The 20,818-nt window shown below is 41.9% G+C and overlaps 1 protein-coding gene and 1 long non-coding RNA gene across 6 annotated transcripts in view; one reads left to right on the top strand and one right to left on the bottom strand.

The window, feature by feature from the left end:
* Positions 1-20,818, bottom strand: part of FGD4 (FYVE, RhoGEF and PH domain containing 4) — an 86,089-nt gene that overhangs the window by 43,269 nt on the left and 22,002 nt on the right. Inside the window, exon 1 of one of the 5 annotated variants that reach the window (XM_085049488.1) lies at positions 19,625-19,675. The exons of 3 other annotated variants lie outside the window; for them this stretch is intronic. In XM_085049488.1, coding sequence (XP_084905614.1) covers positions 19,625-19,634 — 10 coding nt within the window. In that variant the 5' untranslated portion in view covers positions 19,635-19,675. Of the gene's footprint in view, positions 1-13,142; positions 13,831-19,624; positions 19,676-20,818 lie in introns of those variants that run through there. One more of the 5 variants, XM_085049489.1, reaches the window with a different exon arrangement.
* Positions 78-9,159, top strand: LOC146442780 (uncharacterized). The gene is made up of 3 exons (XR_014849459.1): positions 78-177; positions 5,670-5,754; positions 8,087-9,159. It is a non-coding gene; the product is annotated as an uncharacterized LOC146442780 (long non-coding RNA).

The following is a 20,818-nucleotide window of genomic DNA, read 5'->3' as shown; positions in this document are numbered from 1 at the left end:
TCAGCCACTCGATGCTCCTCCTCTCCCTCTGGGCTCAGAGGAAAAGCGTAAGCAAAACCAGTCTGCTTCGAGAAGAGAGTGAAGCTCGTTCACGAGGAAAGAGGAAAAACAAAGAAATCTGCTTATGTAACGTAAAAACTGCTGGGGAAGGGAGGAGGAGGAGAAGGAGGGACTACAGTAAGTTGTTTTGTCTGATACCTCGGCCACTGTGAAAGTTTGGTCGCTGTTAATTGCGTTGCTGGTTGGAATTAAAGCGGCAGGAAGGTTAAAGGACAAGTTGGTGCATTTTTCTTTGTTCTCCCTTTGCATTGCATGGTGTTGACTTTAAATCATCTTCTGCGTTTCCTAATCTCTTTAAATTTATGCCTAGAATGAAGTATGTATGACAAACAAGATACCATAGCACTGACCAAAAGATTCTACATTAGAGAATTCTTATGAAAACAAGAGTTTATTTGGCGTAGATTCAAATTGATCAGAATAATTCAAAATCAATTTTTAAATGGCATAAACTACGTGTCGTGCTCCAGGCTACAGCACAAAGCTATCAGAGTGAATTGTGAACTGAGGAAACACAGTTTCAAAAAGCAAAAGGATTAGCTGGAAAGGGAAGTTAGTGCAAGCAACTTTCTTTTATTGTTCAGAGCTCCCACACCATGTGATCCCAGGCTGGCAAACTTTCATCTCAGCGGGAGAGAAAAACTGGGATTTCAATCCAGCCCTACCAGTTCGGGTAACATGAATATTGCAGCCAGCTGAGGTCATTTCCTCCCTGTGCCCTGGTCCAGAGCACAGCTCCCTGCAGCCCTTCCATCCCCATCACCCTGCTGGAGGGTGAGCACCAAGGGTTACAGGGATTGCAAAACAATCTGTGATCTCTGCTTGTCACTGCCCTCTGCAGATAACTGTTTCCTTGCCGTTACAGATGTTGAATGGCAGGGGGAGGTTGCCAAGAGCAGCAAAAAAACCAACTTTACTCCAGTTGTTTCAACACTTGGGTGTGTTTTTTCATCTTGGGATGAGCAGAGGGAAGCTCCACACACATGGATTTGAAAGGGAAGCTCCACACACATGGATTTGAAACCTAAATGGAACCCATTTCTAGCACTTTGACCGAGAGTTACAAATTTTGGGTTTGTTCTGAAATTATGCTGATCTAGGAAGTTGCATTTCCCCATCCCTGATACTCTCAGCAAGCAATCTCAAGCTCCTTAAAGACACATATGAGTTTTATTCACTCAGGTCATCAACTCATCATTAAAATAAAAAATAGCTTTAGCTGAGATTCATCATCAGACCTAGAGAACTCCAATGCAGAAGTTCTATTTGTATTTTGAAATTTCACCTCCAGGAGTTCAAAGGTTGAACTCCTCAAACATGAAATACCTCTTTAACAGAAAACCTTATTGCTCCAGGAAAGCCTTTGCTGAGAAGATCAATTTCAGATGGGATCAGCAATAAAATTTTCAATTTTCACACAAACAATACAGTGGGTTGGAAAGCTATACGATAAATGGCTACAAAATAATTTAAGCAGCAATTAGCTCAGATAAGCAGCTACAGAAATGGTTAGTGACCATGCAAGCAAGGAGAGGAGAAAGTGTCACACAAGGAAAAGTGTGATTAACTCCTCCTTTTGTAAAAAAAAAAGTTATATATTAATTGTTCCGTATCTATTTGATTAGCTAGCAGCTAAGGGGATTTGGAAGAGATTAAGCTGCTACAGGGGGAATATCTCATTAACCTATTACCCTGCTTTCCCAAGTGCTCCACGCCCAGCTTTGCTTACTCTGAGAGCACAAACATGCAAATGCACTGTGCAAATAAAAGGTGCAAACTCATCAACAAGAGGTGCAGCTATTTCTTCCCTGCCACCAAAAAATGCCTATGAACTCTAGAGAAAAGTTAATTAAAAAATAAAGTTAGTTTTACTAATTTTCTCTAAAAAGCAGGTGAAGAGGCATGAAGAACAACTAGTGAAATACAACAAACTTTCTCCTTAGTTTGTCATTAAAGTCTTACAACCAAGATAAGAAGTTGTTGTCATGTAGTATAATTAGAATAACTACACAGACTAAACACAGTGTGTTTTCAGTCCTTGCCCAGCAGACTAGCTCTGTGAAACTGTGCTACCTCAAATCAAAATTATTGGCTCATCTATGACTTCATCCCTCCAACAATTAAAAGATTTCACCAATGTCTCACAATAAACTTACTTTTTCCCACCTCCAAGGACTTCTCAGACTTCTTCTTTCCCTCAGTGCTTTGCTCATTTTGCAGCCAAGGGGACTCAGATTTTTTTTCTGTACACAATTTATTTGAATATTCTTAATGTGATGAAGTTGAGGAGGAAATCACATGAGAGCTGTTAGGAAACCTGGAAGGCTGAACTAAATATCCAAGAGCTCCACGAGCAGCACATCACAGTGACACAAAACCAAAGTGGCTCATGTGACACTGAATCACAGCCCAGCACTCACTCTGGGTCTCTTCTGCTTCTCTTCCCCACTGCAGACTCACTTCAAGCCCAAAGGGATTGAGAAGTTTTGCTGAGGGTGATGAGCAGAGCATGGTGCAGAGTTTGGGGGGTGAAAAAGGGATTTTTGTCCCAGCCAAGGGATCAGTAACCCACCAGTAACCAGAATTCCTGACACGGAATTTTGGAGGAGAACTTCTGAATTTCAATATGGAAACTTGTGAATTTCAATGTGGAAACTTCTGAATTTCAATGTGGAAACCTCCCAACTTTCTTTTTCCACCTGGGAGATTTCTAGACACATCAGTGAGTCCAAGAGGGAAAGGCTCCCCATCTCACAGAGCTCTGGTTGATTCACCCTGATCTGCTCTTTCCCTTCTCCATAACACCCCAATAATTGAAAAATCACAGCAGTTTTGGCATGGGCAAAAATAACAGCATGCTTTGCTACTGTTATTAAATAATTAATAATAATTAATAAAAATAACAGCATCCCCAAATAGTTCCTGCAGAGGGTTCAACCTGGATTTTAGGGAAATGGGATCAGCACAGGACAGCACACACCCCTGTCCTAAAATGACCCTCATTTCTGTCAGACCACCCACATGCTGCCCTTTTCACCACTCTTGGGATAGTCTAAAATCAAATGATTTTGTGCAGAAACCTGGGTGGCTTAAATAAAATATATTTTAAAAAAATGCAAAGGACGCAACTTATTTAATAGTGCTGACTTGTTCAACTGCATCCTTCAAGCTTTGCCCCACAGACATGGGAGGGAGGAACAGATACATCACAGCTCAAGATTTGCAGGAAAAAAAAATCTATATTAAGGGAAATTCTATATTAAGGGAGTGACCTAGAAAATTTAGTGATCACCAGGAAAAGAAGGGAGGAGGAAAAGTCTACAGAAAAGTGGGGCTGGGCAAGGAGGAAGTTTGGGAATGAGTGCTCAGGACTGCTGCAACAAGGAAAAACAGCAACAGCATCTTGAAAAGATGGGAAAATAACCTTCAGCAAGGGGAGAAACACTAAGGGACTCTTGGTCTGCTGCCCAAACAGAAACAGCTTTTTTTGGAAGGACATTTCCCCCTCATAGTTTTGGAAATCAGGAATTTCTATCACTCTTTTCCCCACCTTTCCCAGCCAGTTCTGGAAATCAGGAATTTCCATCACCTTTTCCCCACCTTTCCCAGCCAGTTCTGGAAATCAGGAATTTCCATCACCTTTTCCCCACCTCTCCCAGCCCAGTTCTGGAAATCAAGAATTTCTATAATTTTCCCCACCTCTCCCAGCCCAGTTCTGGAAATCAGGAATTTCCATCACTCCTTTCCCCACCTCTCCCAGCTCACACACAAGGAGATGCAAGAAAAGCAATCTCGAGGTAGATGTGATGAGCAATTACTGTGCCATAATTAGAAAGTAAATAACAGTATTTTTCCATCCTTTTTTCCTTTTCTCCCAGCTCAGCTGTGTTATGTGCCCCAAAGGGAAATCTTGCTGAAAGAACACACAATAGAAGTTCTTAGAGGAAAAGAACTTTTTGTCCTGTTCTTGCACAGCGTTTGCCATTGCAGCATCTTGGGGTCTGCAGTTGAGTCCAAGAGTAATACAAGCAACTGCAAAACTCTCCAGAAAAATAATTAAATGGCTGCTGGTCAATTCAATCAGAGAATTGTATCAAAGATTATGGAAAATGCCAGCTGTTGTATTAGAGTTGACATCCTTTGGCTGTTTCTTCTATGGCAACTTGATGGTTTACATTAACCATACAAAGCTGGGTTTCTGTAGCTTAAAGTACCATCCATACTTTAAAAGAATATTAAAAATCTAGGAATTTTTAATCTAAGCCTTCCATACTTAAAGAAAAAAATTAAAAATCCAGGAGTCTGTGGTTCATTTGTCATTTAACTTTCTTTAGTAAAGAAAGATCAGCAATTGTTAAACAATTTCTGGTTTTAGACATGAAAAGTGGCCAAAGGCTATGCCTCCATCAGCTGGGTTTGATCTGCCAATTCTGTTAAAAAAAGGAGGAAAAAAATCTGTGATCTACTCTAAAAGTGTTGTTCCACCATCTTTACTCACCTTCACAGATCAGATATCATTTAACATATTTGCAAAATGGCACAGAGTCATTTTTCACTTAATTTACCTTTTGGTCACACACAGCACAAGTGAACCCCACAAAAAAACTCCATGAGCCAAGCCAGGGACACAGAATTCTCCTTAGATTCAGCAGCACAGTGAAAAGCTGAAGTCAGAACTTTAAAATCACCCCTGCAGCATTAAAAATCAAAAAAAACCAGACTCACAAATGAAGCAGATCAGATTTCAGTGATTTCACTTCCATATCAAAATCAAATTAGGGCAGTGCTGGATGCTAAAAATAAAGTCCAAATTACTCTTGGTTTGAGTTAATAAAACCTTCATGCAGGATTCACAACAAGCAGCAGGGTGGAATGCATTAATCCACTTCTGGGGTAGATGAGAGTGCACAGAGGATGAGCAGGGAAAAAAGAATTATTAAAAAATCAGCCAAATATTGTGTGTCTGACAAGAAGCAGCAGCAGATGTGTGGGTAACCCCTGCAAGCCCCACGTCTCACAGCATCAGTTTATGGATCACCCATGCCAGCAGAAGAGGCATTTGTGCAATTTTATTTTGCCAGATACTTAAAACCATATTTACCATGGATTTGTTTAGTCTTTTCCTGAATCTCATCAAAATTTCTTACAGAGAATACAGGCAGAACAGGCATTTTTGACTTATTCCACCTTAGCTCTGACTCCATCTGAGGAGGAGAAACTCAAAAGAACTTTCCCCTTCCACCTTCTTCCATCCTCCCTGTCACACTGCAGGAAGTATCAGATGAGATTTCTCCAGAACACATCAATTCCTAAAAATCACAGAATTATTTGGATGGAGACCATTCAGTCCAGCCCTCCTGAATGGGAAAGGATATCTTTCACCAGCTTGCTCTCATGACAAAAAACGTCATTATCTGCTCACAACTACTTCCTTCCACCTCAAATATATATACAGCTTGAATATATCTACAATATATATACAGCTTAATCTCTTTGCTTTGTCCTGTTAAGGCAAATTTAATCTAATATTTGCAGGGTAGTCAGTAAATTGGACTTTGCAGGGTTTTCTCTCCCCTGCCATTAATACCTAATATTGCTTTTTTTTCCAGTCCAATCCAGTGTTTTGCACCTCAACTGCCCAGAGAAAAGTGATCACAAGGAACTCCACGAGCAGATTTCTCCCAGAAAATGAAGGTAAAAATGCAGACAGTGGTGATAAATAAGAAAATGGAGGAATGTATTTCAGCTTTTGGAGCAGTAAGGGTCAAAGATCAGAGGGAGCTCTGACTGGTTTTATACAGTGAGGTTGTGCTGATGGTTAAACTTAGCCTTGGAGAGCAAATCCACACTAATGAAACTGTAATTTCCTTTAAATTATTGCCATCCATGCAATGCCAGACCTCATCAGCCTGGCAGTAATAACTTCCCAGCATTTATTTCGACACAAAAAGCAATCAATAAGCTTTTCCCCATAGTTCCTTTACCACTGAACTCTAAAATCCTGCAGAGAAGGTGCCAGCTATGAAACAATACAAAATACCAAAAAAAAAATACACAGTTTCATCTTGTCTTCCTTGAAAAATTTATAGGGAAAGAAATTCTAAACCACCACCCCTGTTTTGTGATAAACAGGATTAAAGAGAAAATCTTAATCCATTAAAACATGATGAACAGACTTGGGTATCAAAGAGCAGTAAGGAGATCACATGGGATTTTGAGGCTTTTCCCTCTCATCCTGGCTGTCCTGGGCATTGTTTTGCACTGGAAATGTTTGGTGTCAGATGGAGGGAATATCACACTTCTGCTCACACCAGCTGAGGACAATCCATGGAAGACACACATACACAAAAAACCCCCAAAAAAATACCGAGAAAAACCCAAAAAACCACTTCAGCTGCCAGCTGAAGTTTTGCTCCTGTGTTAAGCAGCAACTAAAAAAAGCATCCTGCAGTTTTGAGAATTTTTCAACAGTGGGAAAATGTTGGAACATTTGGAATATTTTCAGGCAAACCAGAGAAACACCAGGAATAAGACCTGCGACAATCAGTGGCAAGTCTGGAAAATTTAATTCAGTGGTTTAGAAAGACTATATTATGTTTTACAATCAATAAATTCAGCTTCATAAACACAAACACACACAAATGTTCTGTGCCTTATGGCCTAACCAGGCCACAGCCTGCAGGAAAAAAGTGCTAATATGGGGAATATTGGTGGGAAAGGCTCTTCATTTAGAGGCTAAAATATTTAAAATGAGCATTTCCCCAAAATACCAGGATGCCAGCAGACAACAGAGTGCAGCACTGCTGACTTCACCGAGGGCAAACAGTGCTGACTGTGAGTATTTCATCCTCAACTGTTGTGTTTCAGTTCTCAGGCAAAGCTCTGCTTCCATCACTGAATTTATTGAATTTATTTTGGCTGCTGGCAGCTATCTTGGAGAGTGTTTTTTAGCAGCTTCCCCAGTTAAAACTGACTTACACACAGAAATCCTGACAAGCCAAGGGACCCAAACACTTGCCAGCTCCATTTTTCAGTGGGTGGCCAAGTCAGAACTGCAACATAAGGCTCCAAGCAGTGGTGAGAACGAGAGCTGCTGAAGGGAACAGATAGCAAAATTAGCCTTGGAAACTTCCTTGGCACAGAAATCTGCCAGAGATCTACTGCAGCTGCAGAGAAGAGCAGCACAGGATCCTTCAAGGAAGGCAAAAGGTAATTTTATACAACCTGTGGAGCCTTTTTGGAGAGCTGAGCAATGCTCAGCCACACTGAACACAAGCAAAATGAACATGAAATTATTTATTTTGTGTCTCAATCTCAATGTAACTGCTGCAAGCATGGGATGGGAAGCCATAAAACTATTTTGAATCACAAAAAAAGACACTTCGTGCTTTCATTCCTCTTCCTGAGCATCAGTGACCTCCTTAAGAAAGGGAGGAGAACAAAAAATTAAATTTATGTAGGAAAAGGGACAGCAGTACAGAAAACCACAAAGGGTGATGATACTGAGGGGGAGATACTGGGAAGAAAAATTCCAAGTGGGAAGTTCAGGTCCTGCCCTGCAGGAATGACTCATTACAGAACCAACTTGTTTAAAGTAATTTTACAATCTCTTGAGCTAATTTTCCCTCTACTTCTCAAACTGCAGCTACGTTCATCACCTCTCCAGGGAATACACCACACCACCCATGGCACTGCCTAGTGCCTTCAACACAAACCCTTGGCTGGAGAAAAGTCTGCAGTTCAGGTTTCTGCAGCCTCAAAACCCATTTATGAGCCTTTGCTGGAAAGGTTTCCATAAATCTTTGCTTCAATCTCGAACAACAAATTTAAAATTTATACAGATACTCAGGATTATAACTACATCACCACCTAACTGGGCAGGGGAATGTGGATTTTTTTTTTTTTTTTGGGTGGGGGTTGTTTGTTTTGGGATTTTTAGGGGGGAGGGAGGGTAAGGTTTGGGTTTTTTTTGGTGTTTCTACAAGTAGAAGTGGAGCAGACAAGTTACAACACTGCTTAATATCAGGTTTAGCTGCACCTAAACCCTCTCCATGGAGGAAAAGCACAGCAAAAAAGCACAGCCTGGAGGAGGCAGAAGCCAGCAAATGTCTACAGATATTCAAGAAGAAACACCCAAAACTGCAGTGAAGGTTCACCAAAGATCAGCAGCTGGAAAAGCATTTCTACTTGGAAAAAACCCACTTTTGCTAGCCTGGGCTATTCTTCCCTCCAGCTCAAGATCTGGCTGTTCCCATTCTCCTGCAGCACTGCAGGCTGGCTGAGGCTGTTGAGTCCAGAAAGCATCATCCTGGTGGGGAATTCATGTCTCAAACTGCTGCTCAGGTTTTCTACTGACAGGAATCTCACTGCTCTGGGAATGACTTCAATCTTTCCAGTTCCTGCAGCATGGTGTAACACTGGCTTTTCATCATTTAGCTGAGTTTAAAGTTCTCTTTCAAGCTGGCTGTGATTTAAGAAGAAAATCCTGCTGGACATCTGAGGACAGGTAAGTTATATTTGTGAGGGTGGTAAGTGGGAAATCCCACAAAAAATCCCCTCAGTGACCAAATGGCTCCTTCCAGCCCTGAGCTCCACATTCCCAAATGCACTCAAGGACTTACTTTGCTGAGATATTCATCAAAAAGTAAACAATTCCCATGGCTCTTATAACTCCAAGTCATATTTTTATACTTCAAATGAACAGCTAATTATATAGCAAGAGCAACTGGATGAACTGGGGTGGGGGAAAAAAGTCAGAAATAATTCCACTTCGAGATATGCTGTTGCTGGCGTGGAGTCATTTCTTCCCAGCCTGTTCTTCTCTCAGCTTTGAATAACAATTACCTGGGAGGAATATTTTCTGAAACTACTTGCAGAGCAGCTCTGAGCTGCCAGGTCCTTCAATCAGACACCTCAACAAGGAGGAACCTCCAGGAAGGACAGAAAGACTTCTGTCCTAACTGCAAACCCCTCTGGAAAACACTGAAATAAACCTCCCACAGTTCCCAGACATCATCTGCACATTGCTAACCTCTCCCATCTAGTTCCTCAGCATCTCACTGCACAGCTTTAGGATGCTTGGGAAAAAACGTCACAAATTTGGTGTTTTCTAAGATCTGGTACCAAAAAGGAAAGAAGAGAGGAGAGGAGAGGAGAGGAGAGGAGAGGAGAGGAGAGGAGAGGGAGAGGGAGAGGAGAGGAGAGGGAGAGGGAGAGGAGAGGGAGAGGAGAGGAGAGGGAGGAGGGAGGAGAGAGGGAGAGGAGAGGAGAGGAGAGGAGAGGAGAGGAGAGAGGAGAGGAGAGGAGAGGAGAGGGAGAGGAGAGAGAGGAGGAGGAGAGGAGAGGAGAGGAGAGGAGAGGAGAGGAGAGGAGAGGAGAGGAGAGGAGGAGAGAGGAGGAGAGAGGAGAGGAGGAGGAGAGGAGAGGAGGAGAGGAGAGGAGAGGAGAGGAGAGGAGAGGAGAGGAGAGGAGAGGAGAGGAGAGGAGAGGAGAGGAGAGGAGAGGAGAGGAGAGGAGAGGAGAGGAGAGGAGAGGAGAGGAAAGGAAAGGAAAGGAAAGGAAAGGAAAGGAAAGGAAAGGAAAGGAAAGGAAAGGAAAGGAAAGGAAAGGAAAGGAAAGGAAAGGAAAGGAAAGGGTGAGTGCCTGCATTTTCTCCCCACCCATCCAGAGCATAAAAGGCACCAGGAACTGGCCATGACTGAGGCCCAGCAAGCAGCCCAGGAGCAGCAGTGCCTCTGTCAGCAGCTTTATCCTCCCACATCCAGAGCCTGCAGAACTTCATCATTCCCCGGGAGCTGCAGAGGGAACAGTTTGTAAACAGCACCAGGACTTTCCAAAACAGCTGTCCTTTCACAGGGAGCTGCAGGCTTTAACCTTGAAACAGCCACGCTGCTGGGAGGAGACAGTGAGGAGCCTGGGATTTTTTGGGTTTTTATTTTTAAATTTTCTGGACACGAGTAAACAGCAGGGAGAAAAGAAGTGCATTGAAAACGAAGCATGAATGCAGCAAGCAGCAGCCCAAACACAATGTATAAATAAATCCAAGTCATGTCAAACAGCATTCCACAGTCATGTGTCGAGTGAAAAGCAGAAAGACTTGTCTGTTTGAAGGAAACAATTGTGATGGTTTGTGCTCAAGCCAGTTTCCTATATATTGACTCAGGGTTTTACCATTTAGTGACAAGTTTACTGGAAGCTCAGTGAGTACAGACATTTTAAACAAGATTATTATGAGCCCATTATCTACTAGCTTGGATTTCTAGGCACTGTTTAGTTGGGAGTTCATTCAAAATGCCTTTTTTTCGTGAGATAATGCACCTAAGTTTAGCTTACCCTCTTAAAATAACCCAAACCAAATCACTGCTCAGTATCACCCATCCTCTCTTCTGGCCCCCAAAGCCCATATTTTAGAATAAATCTCCTTCAACAGATCATGTAGCAGATTACACTGACAATCAATTGTTTGCATTAAGCATAAACATCCACTTGTAATAATCCACCAAAGATTAAAAAAAAAAGGTCTGAAAATAAAAATCATTAGTTTCCAACAGACATTTAACAGCTCCTCTGTTAAATGGAAATGGGATGTCTGCTATGAAAGGCCAGATGCTCAAATGGATTAAACAGTGTCTAGCCTTTAAATCCTGCATCCCCAAATCAACACTGACCCAGTGACCTAACACTAAATTTAATAATAAAAAAAAGTATCAGGCAGACAGCATCCAACAGACTCATACAGACCAATCAAGACAGAAATATAAAACACTGTTAGCTCAAGGCTGCTTGGGCATTTCCATGGTGCTCACCAGAGAATGTGAGAGCTGTGGAGTGCAGAATGCAAAGTCCCTGTTTATCCTTGGCACAGGTTGAGCAGAGGCAGTGGAAAATCAGACCTAGCAGAGCCCCAGTGAGCAATCAGAGCAATCAGCTCCAGAAAGGGCACAAAATCACCTCCAGGAAGGGCACAAAATCACCTCCAGAAGGGACACAAAATCACCTCCAGAAGGGACACAAAATCACCTCCTGGAAGAGCACAAAATCACCTCCAGAAGGGACACAAAATCACCTCCAGAAGGGACACAAAATCACCTCCAGAAAGGGCAAAAAAATCACCTCTAGAGAGGACACTAAATCACCTCCAGGAAGGGCACAAAATGCCCTCCAGCGAGGGCACAAAATCACCTCCAGAAAGGGCACAAAATCACCTCCAGAAAGAGCACAAAATCACCTCCAGAAGGGGCATAAAGTCACCTCCAGAAGGGACACAAAATCACCTCCAGAAAGAGCACAAAATCACCTCCAGAAAGGACACAAAATCACCTCCAGAAAGGCACAAAATCACCTCCAGAAAGGACACAAAATCACCTCCAGAAAGGACACAAAATCACCTCCAGAAAGGACACAAAATCACCTCCAGAAAGGACACAAAATCCCCTCCAGGAAGGCACGGAGCCATTACCTTGCTGCCCAGGATCGCTGCTGGCTGTGAAGCCTTGCCAAGGAGACAGCAATTCACACGACAATGACAGAGAATCCTGCAGGAGCAGCTCCTCGCTCGGAACAAACACATCCCAGAGCAGCACAGCCCCGGCAGGGCTGCCCTTCACTCCAGGCAGGTCCAGCAGCACATCTGAAGGGTGAAAGTCTAATCTCTCTCCCCGAGCACAAAAGCCAAGCTGCTCCTTTCCTCCCAACAATGCAATTACTGCCAGCTGCACGTGTGGACAAGTCCACTGCAGCCCTTGAAGAGCAAGTTTGGCATAAAGGCAATGAAATATTTAAATCATGGGGAGGGAAGGGAATTTTTTAATTTTTTTTTTTAATTACAAGTCAGTGCAGCTTCTGTTAAAAACGCCTCACCAACCTGAGTGTTACACAGTGTGTGAAAAGACTTGAGGCACACTCAGCAGCCTCCCACAAGCACGAGAAAAAGCTCATTCACCACAAACAGTTAAAGCACCCAAAGAAATAAAAACCCTCTCAGCCTCCCACACACACACTTTTGTTGGGCACCGAGACTTGAAAAGCATCTCGTAGGTTAAAAATTGATCTTAGTCAAATATGTTGCAATCGTGACTTATTAACTCCGTCAGGAACTTTCCAGGCAGACTCTCCAGCAGTGACATTTTCAGAGGGGAGATCAGTTGAATTAGCACTGACACAGTTTTAATTAAAAGCCTCTATGGTGTTCTCCCCTGCACCAAATAAAAATGGCAGTTCTGGCAGGAGGGATGCAGTGTTTGAAAAGGGAAAGCCTCTGTGGGACTAAAAAACATCTGCTGAAGCAACATTTTGCATTTTTGGGGTGCAAAATTTTAATGTCCCTCGTTTAAGTCAGCAATGTGAACTACAGTAAAATGTTCACCATTATGAAAAAAAATAGTACTTCTAGCTCCTACAACACAGCAAAAAAGTCTCTAATAGGGCACAAAAACCTTACAAGGATACACTTCTAATTTTATTTTCCCCTCTAAATTAAATCCTGCCGTCAAAACAGTCACAATATTTGCAGAAAAACCTGAAAACTCAAGTCTCTATACAATTAAGCCCCGGAGGAGGAATAGCCCAAAATGTTTGGTCAGTTGGTGAGTTAGAGAGGGACAGAGGGTGGGAGCGAGGACTGGAAAACCTGCTCCTGCATTCTGCCTGCCTCCCGCTGCTTCCTCTGAGCAGAAAACACCCCAAATATCCACTGTATCCCCAGCTCTGCTTGCACATTTCCACCTCTTCTCACCCTCCAAGCCGGTAGGAAAACCAACCGAGAAGAAACCACTCAGACCAAAAGCAATCAGCGTGAAAAGAGATGTAAATCAACCAGCTCTGGCAGCGAGCAGCATTTCATAAAGACCAGAGACACGAATTGCTCCATTTGTGTCAGTCCGGCCGGTTATTGTTCTGACTTACTACTCCAACCAGCCCCGATTAAACTGCTCGAACCGCAGCAGACAAACAAAGATCCTCCAAGCGCGATCCCCCCACACCCTCCCAACAATAAGCATTATTCCCGTGGCTCTGCCACCCTCAAACCTTAAAGCCTCAATTAACAAAATCACCCACCTCCAAATATCCATTGCGGCACCCACCTTGCGAAAAGCTCTCTCCTCCCGGCCAGAAAGCACCAAAAAAAGGGTAAAATCCTTTTTATGCTCTCCTCCAGCCGGCTAATTCCAGCCTGCCATTAACGCGCTCCATTGCGGGTAATTGCCGGCAGCGCACGCTCCTCGCTTTTTGCGGCTCCCGGCAATAATCACATTCCAGCAGGGAGCGAACAGATGGCAGCAGCCATGGTAACCAGTCCTCCCCGGCTGCTGGTGGCACTGGGGGACCCGCGGGGACAGCGGCAAGGGGAGCTCTTTGTGCGGCTCCGAGCGCGGAGGATGCTCTGGGGGTATCCGGGTTTGCCTTGCCTTAGCCACCTGAACAAAAGCCGGGACAGGTTCAACCTTGGCACTGCCTGTTCCCACCTTCTGCAGGGGAAAAAGGGGTAAATCACCCCCTGAAGCCAAGCGGGAGTTCTGTTTAACCTCCCGGATTAGCCAGGATCTGTTTTTCCCCCAGCAGAATGATTTTCAGGCTTATTATTCGCCCTGAAATCTGAAATCAGGGTTTGATTTCAGCCCGGCACGGTGGGAAGCGATTGCTGCCTGATCTCTTCTCTCCCGGACTTTGAAATTGCTCCCCTCTAACCTATTGCTCAAGCAGAGCTGCCCAGACCCTGGTTTGGTCCCTGCCAGGTTGGTTTGCTGTGCATCCTCCGGGATGGATGCTGATTCAGCAGCAGGCAGAGCTGCTCTGTGGCTCTGCTGCACTGCCAGGGGAGGCGTGTCTGGAAAAACCTTTTTTTTTTTTTGTCGTTTCAAAGGTGTGACCGAAAGCTCAGCTCGCCCAGGGCCAGGCTGTGCACAGCTCCACACCTGCAGGGATGAGGTGAGCAGCAGCTCAGAGAATTCCCACTGGTGATGGCAGCGGGGAGGAGGGCAGTGGATTTTCACATCCAGCCCCTAATGATCTCCTCTGCAAAATGAAAGGACATTTTGAGGCTTTAAACACCCATGAGTTGCACGATTTTGAAATATTTAAGGTTTGGAACAGTGAATGTATAATAGTCTTGACTCACTCAAACTTTCTCTGCCTCACTGTCCAAACCACCCAGCGCTTATGACTAATGACATCTCACAAAAAAACCAAAAAAAAAAAAAAATTGTGGGTGATTTGACTTAAAGCTTAGCCAAATTTGGACCTCAGGTTCCTGCATGCACATGAAAGGATTTTAGCAAAACTGCTGGTGGTTTCTAGCTGAGAGGAGTGAGCTTTTTGCAAGGTCGGTGCTAAATTTGTTTTTGTATTGGGTAATTTTTAATTGAGGTGGTGGCTTTAAGATTTGAGGACGGCAGTGCCATGGAAATCATAGTTAGCAAAAATAATTCTTAGCAAACTATTCTTTTGAGGAAGGGCAAATGGTTTCCTGTCTGCCTTAATGGCACCTTGAACCTTCTAGCTGGTCCTGCAGAACAGCTTTAATTCCTTTAAAAGACTGAAAAACCCTGAGCTGGAACCACCACCAAAAAAAATCATCTCTCCAAGTGGTTTCGGGCATGGAGCTCTATGATTTTCCATCTCCTCCCACCCAAATTTTCAGTTTTCCTCATCCTCAGTGCACAAGGAGGTTTATTTTGTTTCACAGCGAGCCCAATGAAGCTTCTATGAACACCAAACCTAATTATCCATCAGCAGCAGCACTAAAATAAAGCAAGGAAAGAAAGCCAATATCCTATTTAACTTGCCAATCGTTAATAATAAAAACTTCACAGCATTAAAGAATCATGGAAGACACCAGGAGCACTTCCTTTTTGCCTCTGAAAAATAAAGACCATGGCTCAGAAATCAGTTTTGACATACAAATAGGTTTTTATACATTTCTGGGGGGAAAAAAATGTATCATTTTTTTATAAATGTATCATTCTGGAGTAATTACAATTCTGAGGAAATTGACTCCAAAATTATAGGGATTCAAGTCCAGCTTCAGTCTCTTTTCCCATCATGACAGAGCCACCTTCTACAGAAAAATTTTCTAGATTTATGCTAATTCTAACTTCGTACTCAAAAATTATCTTGTTTACTGAAATATTATAAGCAATCTTGCTATTGGCAAACCTGTTCCACACGCCAGAAAAACCCTGAGACCATCTGTTCCTGAGCAAGAACTAGCTGTACTCATTATGGGAGGATTGCTAGCAGAACGAAGGGCAACAGCAGTCAGAATCCATTTCAGCTCCTTGCTTGGAAATTCTGTAATTTTTTGGTCTGGTTTTACACAGATACAATGGGGAAAAAAATAAGAAACTACATGGAGAAGCATATTTGTGTGATCACAAAGGAAGGGGCAATGGGACACTGCAATCTTTGACTCAAGCAATGAGTAACTTATAATGAGCATTAAAAAGTATTTAAAACTCTATTAAAAAGCATTAAAAAGTGTCTAAAACACTAAAAAAGTATCTAAAACACTATTAAAAAGCATTCAAAAGTATCTAAAACACTAAAAAAGTGTCCTCTGCCCATACGGCAAAAGTTTTATTCAAACTGCTTGAAAGGAACAGAGGAAAACAGAGCGTCCAAAATTATTTTGGGGAGAGATGGACAAGGAAAAGAAAATTTAGCTATCTCCCTTTCTTGATTGGCTCAGTCTGAGACAGACAGAAATTTAGGAATAAACTGGTTTTAGCTGGAAGATATGAATGGAAAATAGAGGACATGTTGGCATCCTGAATTGATTCCCTTGAAAGGATTGTCTTTCACAACAACCACACCATGTGCTTTTCCAGCCCCAGCTGCCACCTGATGGACCCAGAATCTGGCATTTCATCCAGGCTGATGAGAACTCAAACCAGCCTTTGGAAATGTGTGTTTTTCAAATCAGATAAGGATGATTTGAAATCTCTTTTTGGTGATGAGCACCTAAACATCAATTCACCCAAAACATGTAAATTCGAATTAGAATGAGGCATACAGACAGCAGTTAGTCTGCAGTGTCTGCATCAGATTTAAAATGTTTTAACTAAAACCAACCACAGATTCTAAGTGACATTTCAGGTCTCACACATGCATGGGTTTGAGTTGTTGCCCATTTGGCATATAATTTTTAAGAGTTCTGCTAAAACAGGCTTGTAATTCCTGCCAGTTGCAATATTTACTGCCAAAATAAAACAGAACATTGATCTGCTCTGCTGTAGCATCACCTTTGTTCCTAAAGAGAAATCGACTTCAATAGAAACAGAATAGTTTAGGCTGGAAAAGACCTCCAAGATCATGGAGCTCAGGTGTTAACACAGCAGAATTTCCTCTCATTTTTCCAAAATCCCAAGATTTAGGAAGCACAGGAGGGCCAAGGTTTCCACACTTCCACTCTCTCTTCCCACCTTGGTGACTAATTTGGTGCACAAGCCTGAAAATTATCCTCCCTTCATGGGCAGCTCTCCAGAATAACTCTGAAGTTATGAAAATGAAAGCCTTATTGAAATATAAAAAAGCAATATTTTACTGTTATGTCTCCAAAGATGGTTATTTTCAGATCAGGCACAGCACCAGCCCAATACACTGAAACATGTTCCATAAACCAGAATTAGTTTTAGAATTCTGGATTAGAATTTAGAATTAAATTAGAATTTAGAATTAAATTAGAATTTAGCTTCCAAGCAGTTTATGGCACCTCTGCACTGAGCTGTATCAATAATGCCTCCAAGTTTGTAATGCCTGCAACAAAGACATTGTTTCTCCCTAAAGCCAACACTAAAGCACATCTAGAGTTATCCAGGCCCATTGATAAATATAATTTTTCAAGCGTTATGGAAAGAAAATCATGTAAAATCTAATTTCAAAAGAAATCCACCCATCCAAAGGCTCTAGATTTGAGCCACTTCCTCTAGCAAAAAACCAAAAAATCCTCTTGGAAACTGCTGATAATAAACACACAGCTAATAACAGAATTTTTTCACTGCGAACACTGGAATATTTTTAAATCAACAACAAAGTGAAGTGCACAGAAAATCTCATCTAAGGCATGAGAATACTCAAACTGGTGGCAATTCCCCAGAAGGGGAAGGGCTGGAGCTGGTTTGGGAAGTTGGGCATGAGCAGAGAGAAATGGAAATCCAACATCAAGGGGTTTGCATCACAGCAGCAGAATAAGCTGTCACACCAATGCATTAAAAAAAATTTAAAAAAAAATTTTAAAAAATTAAGAAAGGGAAGAGGTGTGGCTAAACCAGAGAGGATTTCAGCTGAAAACTCAATTTGTGGATCAATTCAGTTAACTGTTTGGAATCTCCAGCAATAAGGCACAGCAGCCACCAGCCCTGCTGATCATTGCTTCAACCTCTCAGGGTGTTTCCATGGAAAATCAGCATCATCCAGCTCTGCCATCCAGCCTCTGCCAGCTAAACCAGGCAGAGCTGAGCTCACGAGGCTCTCAGAGGTCACACACAGCTCCTGGATGTGCTTCTGAGCAGGGTGAGAGCAAATCCAGCTCTGGGGAGATCCCAACCCCTGGGATGTCACTGTTGAGCAGCTAGCAGAGAAAAGACCTGGATTCTCAGCGTGGCAAGAAAAAAGAGCTTTATTATTTTGATTCCAACCTATATAGACTTTTCAGAGGTCACCCAGATTGGTCAGTCAGAAACCTCCCCCTAGGCCTGACTGGCCAGGCCTGAACTGTCCAAATCTCGAGACACTGTTTTTAATAACATCCAAACTTTATCTTTGTTTATAAAACACAGGAAAAGATTCTCATGGGAAAGACCTGTGCTAGCCACACAGGGGTTCTGCTCTGGGCTTTTTCTTTAGCTCAGTTCCCAGTGGGGAGAGCAGACAGCCCAGCAGCACAGGGTGGAACTGCAGCCTTGGGGTTTTCCTGGCTCTTTGGGTTTCTGAACAATTCCTGTCGGAGCTGCAGGACAGAACTGGCAGAACAAAGAGAGAAATTGTAATTCTGGGAGAAGAACAGCCTGGGCATTCCCTCCTCTGTAAAGAATCCTACAGTAAAGGCCAAAACCAGCAGGAAAATGAGGAAATGTAGAGAAAGAAATGCCACCATAATGAACTAACTCACACTATGGATATTCACTGTATTTGTCCCTCCATGCAGACACAGGATGCTCTCACCCTTCATCAATCAAACTTGGAAAGAAAAAATATTATTACAACTCCAGAAGTTGAAGTTTAGGCTTTGCAGAGGTGATCTGAGGTACAGCAGGAGCTAATATTTGAGCTAATATTTGAGTGCTAAATATTACATCAGCAGCCTCAGGCTCACTGTAGGTGGATAACTTGTTAGTGGCAAAGAATGAGGAAAAAAATTCTTAAAATTTCACTAGAGTGAAATACTTTTCACCCAGTCTGCCTGTACTTACACCCTAAACAGCTAGGACATATTTTCTATTTTGATATCTATTTTAATAAATAAATAATATATATATATATATAAATATATATATAATATAAATATATAAATATGTAAATATATTTATTATATAAATATGTATTTATAACACATTATATAAATAAATATCTATAATATATATTATAAATATATATTTATAATACGTTATATAAATATATATTTATAATATATATAATAAATATATAAATATATTATATAATATAATAAATATATTATATATATTTTTATATATTATATATATATTTATAAATATATAAATATATCTATAAATACCTGTTTATCTACTTAAAAAGCACTCTGGTAAATAAAAGTTTTCCATAAATTTCACTTTCAGGCAAACAAAATCCTTTGGCAATGCACTGCAAGGCACTGATGGTCACACTCACCCCTTGCCTCCCATCCCTCATTTCAAAGATCATCCCTCTTCTCAGCCCTCATGTGACAGAAAATTAGGAAGGAAAGGCCAGGAAAGTACCAGAAATAAGTTCAAATTCGCAGAGGAGCCCGTGGCGTGCAGTGGGGAAGGTCAGAAGGCTCTCTTTCTCTTTTTGGGGGAAACAGCCTTGGATCAACACATCCTTGTGCTGCTGCTGCTCCAAGCCATGAAAATTCAGTTTAGTGCAGCTGCATCTGCTGGCAGATGGATTGGTCCTCAAAAACAGCAAAAAACAGCCTTTCTTTTGGATATCAGCCCAAAAACTAGATCTAGAATTCACTCCTGCATAGAAAAGTTTGGTCACAGACTGCTGGAGGAGTTGGTGACCTCCTGTTGATTCCTAACTCATTCAAAGAGTTATATCAGCTCTTTATATCAGTATATCAGATATATATCAGTATATCAGATAGGTATATCAGCTCCAGGCCAGGATGGGGAAAAACAGCTTGATTTTGATCAAGAAATATGATATATATATCTTGATTTTCAAATATTTCTGAGGCTCTGCTGGAGGACATAGAATTACTTCAAAAGCAGTAAACTATTAAAGAAAAAAAACCCACCAAAAATAGAAAAAACGAACAATAAACCCCAACACCAACCAACAAAAAACAACCAAAAAAAACCCCAAACAAACAAAAAATCCCCACCAAAAAAAGTCATCTACTTACAGCTACCCATGCCTTATATAGGAATTTCAGAACCACAAGCAGAAATCCTTACATTCCAGTGATTTTGTGCAAGAAATCCTATTTTTGTCCAGGAGGCAGTCCTTCCACTGGACACAGAGTGAGAATTATCAACCTCATTCTATGAAAAAGGAAGTCCTGAATTTCATAACTCAGTGACATGGCTCAGGAAATAAGCAACCAGAGGCATTTCAACACAGAGCAGCAGCAGATTGTGTGAGTGGGCACCTGGGGCAGAGGAAATGCCTCTTTGAAAATGTTTCTTTAAAAAGAAAATAAAAATGCTGACGCGTCAGGATCCGCTTGGTGCCACCAAGTGAGTTTTCTAGTCCACATTCTGGAAGGCAAAGGCTAATTCTCATTTTTAGGGCTTTTTAGGAAGTCTCAGTTCTTAAGGAGAGGGTGAGCAGCTCAGGCAGTGCAGAGTGTGTCACTCACTGTGGAAGAGCATTTAGTTTGTATTTTGGTTTTTGAGGAGCTGGAAACACATGAATAAATTCAGAGAAAGGATTTCTGTAAGTTGGTTCCACCTGTAGCCTCGCTGTTCTTTTCACAGTGACAAACTGTCTGGTAAATGATTGTTTTCCTGTAGTAGGAAACTTGTAAACAAGACAGTCTAATAATTTGAATTTTGTGGTCTATCATTTTTGCTCCTCATCTCCTGGTCTTTATACCCAACTCCAACCCTTCTCCTGCTGCATGTTTGTAAAATTCAGCACAGAAACCAGCAAGCCATGACTGCCAGAATTCCTGAATTTTTTCTGCACTGACTGTTCTGTTATTGAAATGGTACCAGAGAATTTGCAGGAAGAATAAAAAGATTTTATGTTTTCCAGCATGACTCAATTAAAAAAAAATCTCTTAAGATAACATCCCCCAGCATCAAGTGTGGATGATGCTTTCTAGAGAGCCAAATACTCACCTTTCAAAGACAGAAAAATACAGAACTTTTTAGTGGTTCCTCAGTAAAACCCATCTGATGCTGCCAGAGCAAATCCACCATTCTCTCATTTTCTCCTAACTACCAGCAGGGCTAAGATCCTCAGCTTTCCCATTAAAAAAAATGAAGTTTAAATATCATGTCTAATGCTGCCCACCATCTCCCCCAGAAACCCTTCTGACCCTTTCCTCCAAGCCCTGAAGCTGTAATTTGGAAGCTCAGTATGAATTATAATG

The sequence above is a fragment of the Lichenostomus cassidix genome, chromosome 1Ab (assembly GCF_008360975.1).
Source record: "Lichenostomus cassidix isolate B80296 chromosome 1Ab, HeHo_3.0, whole genome shotgun sequence".
Taxonomy (NCBI): domain Eukaryota; kingdom Metazoa; phylum Chordata; class Aves; order Passeriformes; family Meliphagidae; genus Lichenostomus; species Lichenostomus cassidix.
This window is presented reverse-complemented; position numbering and strand designations above follow the sequence as displayed.